Raw genomic sequence first — 12368 nt, 5'->3', positions numbered from 1 at the left:
TTCAATGCATAGGCATCCACGGTGTAAAGGAGTGTTGAGACTCTATTGAATGATATGTTTAATGTTTTCATTGTTGAATTGCAAGGTACGGTCTCTGTTGTACAATGCTCTTCATTTGTCCAAGTATGCTATCAATGCACTAATATATCTCCCTAGAGTTGGCAATGTTAGTAGTCCCCATTTTTTATCGCATGCGAACTAGGGATATAACAAAGGTGATGTATTCAGCATCTGATGTAATGTCCCCACTTTGAAATGGAATTTAATGGTAAATATTAATAATAAAATTAAAATTTAAAAGAATAAAAATATATTTAAATTGAAATATAAAAGAATATAATTACATATAATTAAAAATTTAATTAAGTTAATGAATGGACAAAAGGCATGAAATGATAAGTTGTGACTCTCCCAAATATGAGCTATAAAAGGGAGAAGAGAGCCTCATTTGAGAGGAGATCATTTGTGGGGGGAATCAGAAGTGCAGAACTGACTTAAATAAGAAGTGCAGATCTGATTGTGAAAGGTTGTGTCCCTTTCAAAGGGCAGAAATAATGAAGAGTTGCACTCTTTCAAAGAGTGCTAATGGTGAAAGGGTGTGTCTCTTGCCAAAGGGCATACATGATGAAGAGGTGTGAACTCTCCCTCACATTTAGAGATATAAAGGAAAGGAATCAAAGCATCCAGTAACATCACCATCGATCAGTTCAGATCAGAACTGTTATTAAGTTACGGGCAGTAACATAGCTGATCATCTGATAAATGATAACAGTTATACAGTAAATATAGTGGATGCTACAATCTGATACATGAACATAATCAGATATAATAAGAATATATATGTGATGGGAATTAATTCTATAATGATGATAACTTGAAATATAATGTGATAAATTTAACTTATAAAGCCGATAATGAATGTAATTTAATGCTGTCACAAAATCTGATACAACACAATATAAGGACTGATTAATATGATGGTATAATAATGCTAAACTAAGGGAACTTGTAACCCTTACAAGACTGTTATAAAATCATATCAATTGCAAAGTCATTGCTTAATGTATGTGGGACCCTCCCTTAGGTACGCCACTCCATAGTTGACGCCCAACCCCTGCCACATGGAGCCAAGAGGGATGAAGCATCTGCTATTGGGCTTAAGAGAGGAGATGGTTGTGACGAGGGGGGACAGCGAAAGGACACCTCACTGGGTACGCCACTCCATGATGGATGCTTAACACCTGCCACATGGAGCCAAGAAGGATGTAGCATCTGCTCTTGGGCCTAGGGTGGCGGGTCTCTTGGACACCCTATCCAGCTAGCCTACCCTAGTGCACTAAGAATTGGATAATAAAGAATGGCAACTAACCTACAAATCTGATTTTATCTAAAAAATATAATACTAATGGAAAACAGTATACAAAGGTACTCCCATAAACTTAATTAGCTATTTTGGATTTGGGTGAATTTAGGTTAATTTGAAGTATAACTAATTAGGGGACATTACATCTGACCAAAAAGTGTCACTCTTTACCAAATCTTCCACCCTTAACCACTACTCTATCTTTAACTCAACTCACTAATCCCATCCCCATGTCCTGATCATTAGTTGTACGAACTCTTCTTCACCACTTCCTTCACCCTCAAGCCCTACCATATCTTTGACTCAGCCCAACAATTCCACTCCTATGTCATCATCATTGTTGCAAGGGCTCTTGCAACTCAATCATCCTCCCCAATAGAATGAAGTAGGATGCATATCTAGTTTCAACAAGTTCGATAACTTCCTCTTGGGTAAAGATTGAAATAGTGCATGTGCATGTGATGATTGCAAATATACATCACTTGATCATATTTTACTAGCATCATCACATGGTTGGGATCTTCATCATGTGGCTGGGGTCTTCATCACATTGATGTGAAGAATGCCTTCTTGCCTAGCAATTTGCTAGGAGACATGGCACAACCCCTAGATTTTCATGATTTGCTCTTCACTTGTCTACCACCTCAAGGAAATTGTTTATGGACTTGCACAAGATCCATGAACCTAGTATGAGATAACAAATATTTTTCTTCCTGACTTAGGCAGAAAGCTTTTCCTGATGTCATCCATATCTCGGTGTCTATATTCAGCAAGTATGATTGTGTGCTCTATTGGAATATTTAATTCTATGTTAGTCACCTATTTTTAGTTCCTTGGTTAATGGTCATTTACTTTTTTAATGTAATTAGCTTTTAAGCTTAATTTAGCGTTTAGCTCTTTAGTTTTTTACATTAATGTTATGTTCTAATTATTAGAACATCCTCTTGTAACCTCTATATATGCATCTGTATATCGTTCAATGTAATTATCCGATTATTGAATGATTCATTCAATTTATTTTTCATGGTATTAGAGCATGGAAATTAAAAATTTCGAAAGTTTTTGTTATTAAAAATTTTCGAAGTTTTTTATTGAAGAGATTTTTTTTTAAACTGTTTTTTTTTTTATAAAAAAAAAAGAGCAGGTTCTTTGGGTGGATTTTTTTTTTTTGCAGGTTGAAAATTTTCTTAGGGTTTTTGCAATTTTCAACTAGAGTTTTGACCCTTCAGTTCAAGTCGAAATTTTATTCTGGTTGCAAATTCTTGGTAGGTTTTTTTAGACATCAACTAGATCGTCGTCAGATTTTTCTAGGTGCGTCATTTTCTATGCCTTGACTTTTGAGCCGTCGGATCTGCATTCTGTTTTCAGATTCTTGGTGGGTTTTTTGAGAGTTTTTCTGGGTTGGTCTCAGATTTTTTTGGGTGCCTTGTTTTCCATGTCTTGAATTTTGTGCCAACGAATTTGCCTTGGAATTTAAAAATAGTTCGCAATTTCTGCTAATTCTATGGACGTCGGGAATTTTGCTGTCTTCTGGGAACTGTTTATGTTGTTTTAAGTTTGCAGAAAATTTTATTTTTGGGGGTTTCTTCTTAACCTCGAAATTTGTGCCTTGGAATTCGTGCCAAAATTCTCCTATAGGGTTTCAGTTTTTTCAGCAGCTGCTTATATTCTGATTTTTTTTAAAATCAGATTCTTTTGTCTCTTGCTTTCACTCAGTTGACCTCGTTCAACCTTGATTTCTGTGATGGCATCATTAACCAACATCATGTTGGAACACAGTCAGAAGTTCAACGGCCACAACTACAACACCTGGAAACAACGTATGCTTACCATCTTTGGGTATCATTGCCTTGATCAGCTTGTTCTGGGCAAGGAATCTCATTCCTACAACAGCAGGTGATGATCAAGACAAACATGATGTGAAGAATCGAGAGGTTGTCATGCTTATCAAACTCTCTGTCACAGATGATCAACTCCCATAGGTGCCTTCAGGTAAAACAGCAAAAGAGATCTGGGATCTTTTGAAGGATCTTTATGAAACATCCGACAAGAGCCGAGCTTTCTTTTTGAAGAATTTGTTGTTTTCTATCATGATGGATGAGAAGTCATCTATCCAAGCACATCTTACGAAGATCAAGGACATTTGTGATCAGTTGGAAGCTATAGGCCGAACCATGGTGGAAGAGGATATGGTAGTGATCACGCTAAAAAGCCTTCCCAGATCCTACGAGCATTTCATTGATACGCTCAATATCTCCTCTACTAGTGTTGATTTGAAGTTTCCTGATCTCTGCAACAAGCTGCTACAGCAGGATCGATAGAAGCAGCAGTTTGGAAGCAGTGCTAGTTTATCCACTAAACAGGGTTTCACAGCCTCAACTTTGCATAAGTACAAGGGTAAAGCTTCGTCCTTCCAGCAGAAAGGTCAAGGTCAACCTCAACAGTCTTCCAAAAAGAAGAGCTTATAGTGTTCCTACTGTCATATATATGGCCATTTGGTGAAAGATTGTCGGAAATTGATAGCATCCCAGCAATCCAAACAGGGAGGGTCTAAGCAGAAAGCCAATTCTGCCACGCAACCTGATCAGAAGGAATTTGCCTTCTATGCATTCATGGACCAAACCTCCTCTAATGATGTTCAATCATCAGCCTGGTACATTGACTCTGGAGCCTCTCGGCATTTCACACATCGTCGAGATTGGTTTACAGAGTACATGCCTTTCACTAATTCAATGATCTTTGGTGGAGGCGAAGAGTATACTATTGTCGACAAGGGCAACGTTCAGATTTCATCTGGTGGGAGGGATTTAATATTCCTCAATGTATACTTTGTACTTGGTATGAAGCTCAATCTACTGTCAATCAGTCAGATTATGCAGCATTCACCACAGCTGGATGTTGTCTTCGAGTTGCCCAAGTGCAGCATTGTTGACAGGGAGACTCGCACTACAGTTGCAGTTGCTATTGAGGATCATAGTCTTTATAGACTTGTTGATTCTACTGGTTCTCAGGAGCTTGCCATGGCAGCTAGGAGTACTTCCATCAGCACTCTTTGGCATCAGCGATATGGGCATCTCAATGTCCACTATCTCTCTCAGTTGATTCGAGAGGATCTAGTCATAGGATTACCTGAGATTCAAACTCGGAATCATAGAGTTTGCGGAGCATGTCAAGCTGGAAAGCAGCATAGGACTCTGTTTTCAGATGGAGACGCTTGGAGAGCATCCAAGGTCTTGCAGCTCGTTCATTTGAACATCTGTGGTCCCATGAACACTCCATCAATCACTGGATGCAGGTATTTTCTATTATTTGTTGATGATTTCAGCAGACGCATGTGGGTTTATTTTCTTAAGCAAAAATCAGAGGTGTTCACCATGTTTCAGATGTTTAAGGCCTTAGTGGAAAAAGAGTCTAGCTGTCAGATAGTCACTCTTCAGTCCGACAATGGAGGGGAATTTTGTTCTACAGAGTTCATCAACTTTTGTGCATCACGTGGCATTAAGCATCAGCTTACCACACCTTACACCCCAGAGCAGAACGGTGTTGTTGAGCGCAAGAACCGTACAGTCACTGAGATGGCTCAATCTATGTTGGAGCATAGAAATGTTCCAAAACACTTTTGGGCGGAAGTGGTCTTCACTGCAGTCTACCTTCTGAACCGGTCTCCCACAAAGGTCATTAAAAAGATGACTCCAGAGGAGGCTTGGTCTGGCAGGAAGCCCAAAATTAGTCATTTGAAAGTTTTTGGCTCTAAAGCTTATGTTTTGATTCCAGATGCCAAGCGCACCAAACTAGATCCAAAGAGTCAGAAATTGATGTTCACCGGCTACAGTGACAACCACAAGGCATATCGGCTGATTGATATAGACACTAATCAACTCATATTCAGTCAAGATGTCGTATTTGATGAAGAAAGAGGGCCTTTTCAGCCTTCCTCTCCTGATTTGAGCACTGAGGATCAGCCTCCAAAGGCTGCAAGTATGGGTGTTCGTCTTCCCTTAGCTCCACCTGATGGGAGGGATTCACTTGACTCTAAAGTTGTGGGGTCTCCCAGGCATGACATTGCACCCCCCAACTTTCCTCAGGATCTTCTAGATCCACATCCATAGGAGCTTGCTCCAGATATTCCAAGTAATCTTCATCCTGCAGCAAATGTTGGTACTTCTACTCTCCAGCCTAAGTGGTGGGCCAAGACCATTGGTGATCTTCATGATGGTGAGCTCATTGAAGGTAGATCAATTAGAGGTAAGAGCAAGCAACACACAGTTAATTTTGCTCTTATGGACAACATTCACAGTATTTATGAGCCTCAAACATATACAGAGGCTAAAGGTGTACCTGAATGGGAAAAGGCTACGGCAGCTGAGCAACATACTCTTCTGAAAAACAACACTTGGGTATTGTCCGATCTTCCTCTAGGGAAGAAGCCCATTGGCTGCAAATGGGTGTTTAAAGTCAAGTATAAAGTTGATGGAAGCCTTGATAAGTACAAGGCTCGGTTGGTGGCAAAAGGGTTTTCACAGAAGGAGGGCATCGACTATGAGGAGACATTTGCTCCCACAGCCAAGATGAGTACCATTAGGCTTGTCCTCACTCTCTCAGCTCAATTTGGATGGAAAGTCCATCAAATGGACGTCAAGAGTGCCTTTCTCAATGGTGATTTGCAAGAAGAAGTCTACATGATGCAGCCTCCAGGTTTCAAGGTTGTCGGTAAGGAACACCAGGTATGCAGACTAGTCAAAGCACTCTATGGCCTCAAGTAGGCTCCTCGTGCATGGTACATCAAAATTGATAAGTACTTGATTGATCAAGGCTTTCAGAGGATTCCTTCAGATCCCAATTTGTATGTCAAACATACTAGTGATGATATTCTATTTCTAGTAGTCTATGTTGATGATCTCATCATTACTGGCAATGCAGCACATCTGATCATGCAAGTCAAACAGAATTTGTATCAGCATTTTGATATGACAGATTTGGGACTTCTCCATTATTGTCTCGGTGTAGGGGTTTGGCAGACTGATAGCCACATATTCATTTCTCAGTCAAAGTATGCCAAGAGCCTACTGGATAAGTTTCGAATGCAAGATTGTAAACTTGCATCTACACCTATGGAGATAGGGCTCAAATTATCAGCCAAATCAGATTCACCTGTAGTGGATGAGTCTTCATTCAGGCAACTAGTGGGCAGCCTCATCTATCTCACCACCACTAGACCTGACATCAGTTATGCTGTGAGCTATATTTCTCGCTTCATGTCAGTCCCAAAAGTTGAACATTGGGTTGCAGCAAAACGTGTGCTTAGACATGTGAAGGGCACTCCTAATTTTGGCATTTTGTAGAGCAGAAGCAAAGATCCTAGGCTGGTTGGTTTCACAAACTCAAATTGGGCAGGTTGTGTTGATGACAAAAAGTCAACTTCTGGGTATGTTTTCAGCTTGGGTATAGGTGCAGTCACATGGACCGGCAAGAAGCAACAGGCAATAGCTATTTCCTCGACCGAAGCAGAGTATCGGGGAACTGTTAAGGCAGCATGTGAGGCAATTTGGCTACGTAGGATGCTTGCAGACATGCAAATGTCTCAACCAAGACCTACTCCCTTGTTTTGTGATAATCAAGGGGTTCTAAAATTAGCCAAACATCCAGTCTTCCATGAGCAGACAAAGCATGTGGAGCTTCATTGTCGTTTCATCCACCAGCATGTTGAAGATGCATCAATGATACTGCAGTACATTCCTACAGAAGATCAGACTGTAGATATCCTCACCAAGTCCTTGAGCCTGGTAAAGTTTCTCAAATTTAGAGGGCAGATTGGTGTGATAGATAGCATGACCATTAAGGGAGGGTATTAGAATATTTAATTATATGTTAGTCACCTATTTTTAGTTCCTTGGTTAATGGTCATTTACTTTTTTTATGTAATTAGCTTTTAAGCTTAATTTAGCTTTCACGCTTAATTTAGCGTTTAGCTCTTTAGTTTTTTACTTTAACATTATGTTCTAATTATAGAACATCGTCTTGTAACCTCTATATATACGTGTGTATATCGTTCAATGTAATTATCCGATTATTGAATCATTCATTCAATTTATTTTTCATGCTCCTCATTCAAAATCCATATATTGAGGGCCTCGTAATCATAGGAAGCCATCTAGACATGATTATCCATGTGAAGTCAAGATAAATGAGTTGGTTTGATATGACTATCTCAGGCTTTTTACAATATTTTCTTGGTCTTCCGATTTCTAGGATTTCAATTTCATAAACCAGGCATGACTCAATCTTCTTCAAAGGTTTCACATGGCGGATTGCAAACTAGCCCCTTTACCCCTTAAATCAAGAATAAGGTTCCCAACTTAATTGACATGTGACTTCACCTAGGATTGACACCACCTTGTTTAGATAGTTGACACGCTTAGACTTGGCCCGATCTCACCTTTGCTACAAGCCTAGTGTCTTGCTTCATACAAGATCCACATGAGAGCAACTACAAAGTAACAAAGAGGATCTCGCTTATAGGATTTGGCATTGAGAATCTGCAAGATGCTCACCTTCACTAGGGTATACAAACTCCAATTGGGCTGGCAATGTTGAAGACACAGTCCATTGTGCATTACAAATTAAATTTTTTTGAGCCCGATCACTTCATCCAAAAAGAAACAAATTGTTAACACTTTCTTCAACATAAGTCAATATCCTCGTGTTGCTCACTGTGGCAAGTAATCTGTTTGGATTCAATTTATGCTTTCAAAGTTTGGGTCATGAAAGATGACACTCCTACTACTCTTTGGTGCAACAATCAAAGTGTCATTCGTTGCACACAATCTGACACAATATTAGCATACTAAACACATTAGGATACACATGCACTATATTCAGCAACTTAACCATGAACAAGTCATTGAGCTTGGTTTTGCTGGACAACGGATCATGATCTATGGAAATCTTCACTAAACCCTTGACTACGGCCAAGTTCTTACATTCTGACTCTTTTATAGCTGTAAAGGAACGTGTCCTCGAGGGGTGCCAGTGCATAATTCCTCCACTTTTCCCCTCTTGTTGAAGTCAACCTTACAGAAAACTTGTTAGAGTAATTAATTATTTACTCTTTAATATTTAACAATTATGTAATTTGTACTATTTACATCGTAACATAAAAATAAGTTTGACTTATTACTTTTCCAAGTTCAGTGTAAGCTTAACTTGAAAACACTTTTATTGATCTCTTTTTAAATCATACCTTGGTAGGCCCATGAATTACTTTTCATAAGGACATGGATTTCTTAGTTTTGGATATGCAAGAGGGACAGACTTATTGAATTTATCATTAGAAATTTTTCAATCAAACACTTGGTGCGCTTTTGCACCAAATATGTCTGTACATGCTAGTTTTTACGTATGTGGTGTTATGAGAACTAATCCCTCATTCTGACACTCATAAGCCACAATCTGTTTTCAAACACCTAAACTCAATCAGCAAGAATTTAAACATCACCAAGAAATGATTTAATAAGTGGTTTATCAATCTTGTGTTATGAGAAAGAATCCCTCGTTCTGACACACATAAGTCACAATCAATTTTCAAACACCTAAACATAATCGGCAAGAATTTAAACATGATTTGTAGGCAATAAAATGACCGCAACCCCTTCCTTCACTTTCCAATCTTCCAGCATCCACTTCTTCATAGTTCTTACCACAAATCTGATCCCCACAAATTGGTAAATAAGAACTCCTTCATTGAGATCCCAACTGTAGCTTGTAAGTACACAGTTCTTCCTACTCCAAAGGTATTTTTTCTGATACCCTTGATGGAAAATGTCATTGTTCGCATAGAAAACGTGCCAACTTTTGTTTTTCCTGTTGATAACCTTCCAAGTGACTACAACAGTTTAGACGGGATGACAGAAACATGGCATGCAGGGAGATATAACCAGTCGTAAGAATTGATAAGCGACTAGAGTCCCTACACCTAAGCACAACAGAATCTTTAAATGATACCTTCTTGGTTCTGCTTATCACCATTGTAGCTTCCAAGTCACGGAATGTTACCAACCTCCAGATTCAAAGGATCTGATTAGAGCAGCTCATTTTGCACAAAGAGTATCCTAAATGTGAGATAATTAAAAATGATAACCAACCTCGTCGAGAACTTCAATGTCAAAACATTACAGCATATGATTTCGAGAGTAGAATAAAGTTACCTGATATGCATTTATGTGTTTACTTTCCAAATGCTTAAGACAAGAAGATCAGAGGCCACTGCACTCTACTAAGTAATCGTAAATACTGGTACCCTGTTCTTTGTTTACTTTCTTCGATATTTGTAAAATTGCTGCTTAAATGTGCAAAACAATGAACCCATTCTGTACTTTAATCAAAAGCGACGCTTAAAATGAAAGACTCGCTGCATTTACCTTGAAATTGTGGAACCCCCGGGGGTATCTTATAAACGCACAAATTCCCGTTGCCAGTGAATGATTTATACCTTGTTTGAACAAATAAAAAGACTAAAAATATTGTTCTGGCTATTTTGAGGTTGTATATAAATGTGAACATGTCAAGCAAATAGCACATCTAAATTGCCAGTAGAGCGTATATTTCTTATTCAGAAGAGTTGAAAAGGAAGGGAAAAAAAACTGCATTGAACTTCTGGATCTTAAGGCCTTAGGTTAAGTACAACCCAAAAATTTCAATTTCCAAAACCGAAAAAACAAAACCAAGGAAAAGGACCCTTCAAGGGCAAAATAGAAAAATAGAAACAGTTAACTTGCCTTGAGGTTCTTCAGAGTGGTAGATAGCTCTCGTTTCGCCATGACTGCAATCAGCAGTGCTCCAACCCCTCTGTAGTTCTGCTTCGATATTCACTACATTTATCTGCTTCTTCTTCCTTGTAACTAACTTCTGTTCGTTAGATGACTTAATGTGCAATGTGAAAAGGAGGGACGCCCTATTGTGGATAGATTTATGAGTATATATCCGCAGAGTGTGAAGGTTATGGATGCAGTCGCAGGCACCCGCCCTCTTCAGCTTGATTTACAGACCGCAAATTCCAGCACACTCCGCAAAATTGAATAGGGTGTAAAACAAGAGCTGTGAGGCAGCATGAGTCCCTGCCTAGTGCCAAAAATTGGCAAAATTGATTTGTACAAATGCAGATGTTTGTGTAAAACATGGGGAGGATGTTATTTTATTTTATAATATTATACAAGAATATTAAATATTGATATTAAAAACAATAATAACATTAATTGAAAAATAAATTCAATATTAACAAAAAAAATATTATATAAATTGAACATAAATATAATTAAATTCTTAAATAAATTAAATTTAAAAAATTAATACTATATAATTCAAGCAAAAAGTTCAAAATAAATTAAACTATATTAAAATTGATACAATTTACATTTTAACTTTTACATTAAAAAATACAAATAAAATCATAATAAAAAAGCTAAAAATACAAAAAAGGAAAAAAAGACATTACAAAGATTTAAAAAAAGTAAAAATTTCTTTATGTAATTTTTTATTATGATATCATACATAATATCAAATATTATTAAAAAATAATAATTTATAATCTTTTTTTGTTTAATATAATAATTAAATTTTTCATAGACATAAGCTTAATAAAACTATGATATCATATAAATAAAACTAAGAATATAACAAATTAAAAAACAAAATGTCTAAAATATCCTACAATGACCAATAAAACGTCTAAATTTTTATTTTGTTTAAAAATAATGAAAATTTTCATATGGTGAAATATTTATCTCTATTAATGTGGTTTGAAACGTTCAATTGCAATAGCTCCACCCAATTTCCAAAGTTCTCCTGAATTTCACCGTCTAAATGATTGTTGACCAGGTCTAAATTGTATGCCCCCAATTTCTGCCGAATTTTTTGATATTACAGGGCTTTGGAAATAGCAGGAGGAATGTTACGTCTAGCAGGTTGAGGATGAAGTATACAATTTAAAGATTATGTTGATCTGGTGACGATTTAATTGCATACAGAGTTTTGACGGTGGAAGTAAAAAAAAAACATTTTGTTGGCCAATGTAGAAAAATACAAAGCATCATGGAGGAAGATGGGGGTCTTAATTCAGAGTTGGGCAACAGGGGCAGGCAACATGATGGTGGGATCGCGGAGCGACTTAATTAGATTTCAAATTTTAAATTTTTTAACATTAGAGAATCATCGAAATTTTTACCTACTCAAATTTGATTGGTCATCTATTTCTATTTTAAAGAAAAAATAAAAACCCATAAAAAAATACATCAGCCAATTAAAAAAATGTAAAAAATAGAAAGAAAAATATATTAATAATGCCTATAGATAGGCGGGACTAATAATACACATAATAATTAGATTTATTTTGTTAATATAAATACTTGTATTTATTTTTTCATTTAATTTAATTTAAACAATCTAAAAAGCTGTACGTAGGAAGGGGAAATAATTCCTCTAGTTTGTCTTTGTGCAATACGGTACACAGAAATCCTTCTTGCGGATAAGCTTTCCAACCTGGCAGCACGATCATTAAAGATAGAATACAATTAATTATATTATTGTATTATCCCAAAATATATCCATTCACGGGTCCCACGAACTCATTTTACCTTTTCGGCATCTACTAAAATAATATTAAAATAATCTTCCTTAGTCGGAAAGTCTTACCTACTATTTGTCACCCGCTGCATGATTTAACTCCGTGTGAATTAGATTTCAAATTTTAAATTTTTTAACATTAGAAAATCTTACTTAGTCAAATTTGATTGGTCATCTATTTCTATTTTAAAGAAAAAAACAAAAACCCCAGGAAAAAATACATCAGCCAATTAGAAAAATGTAAAAATAGAAAGAAAAATATATTAATAAATAAATTAAGATAAACTATAAAATAAACATTAGTATAAATGTCTGTCATGAATTTCAAAGCAAATTAATAGGCAGAGATGAAAACATTAGTCTCCGCCTATAGATAGGCGGGACTAAT

The 12368-nt window shown here is 36.9% G+C and overlaps 1 protein-coding gene across 2 annotated transcripts in view; it reads right to left on the bottom strand.

Annotated features, from left to right (window-relative positions):
* LOC131052601 (uncharacterized) overlaps nt 1–10524 on the bottom strand; it is a 90344-nt gene extending 79820 nt beyond the window's left edge. Inside the window, exon 1 of one of the 2 annotated variants that reach the window (XM_057987190.2) lies at nt 10138–10524. In XM_057987190.2, coding sequence (XP_057843173.1) covers nt 10138–10179 — 42 coding nt within the window. In that variant the 5' untranslated portion in view covers nt 10180–10524. The remainder of the gene's footprint in view (nt 1–10137) is intronic. The other variant, XM_057987189.2, reaches the window with a different exon arrangement.
* Nucleotides 10525–12368: the final 1844 nt, after the last annotated feature.

This window comes from Cryptomeria japonica, chromosome 10, assembly GCF_030272615.1.
Source record: "Cryptomeria japonica chromosome 10, Sugi_1.0, whole genome shotgun sequence".
Lineage (NCBI taxonomy): Eukaryota > Viridiplantae > Streptophyta > Pinopsida > Cupressales > Cupressaceae > Cryptomeria > Cryptomeria japonica.
The sequence above is the reverse complement of the archived record's forward strand: the minus strand, read 5'-3'. Positions and strand labels throughout refer to the sequence as shown.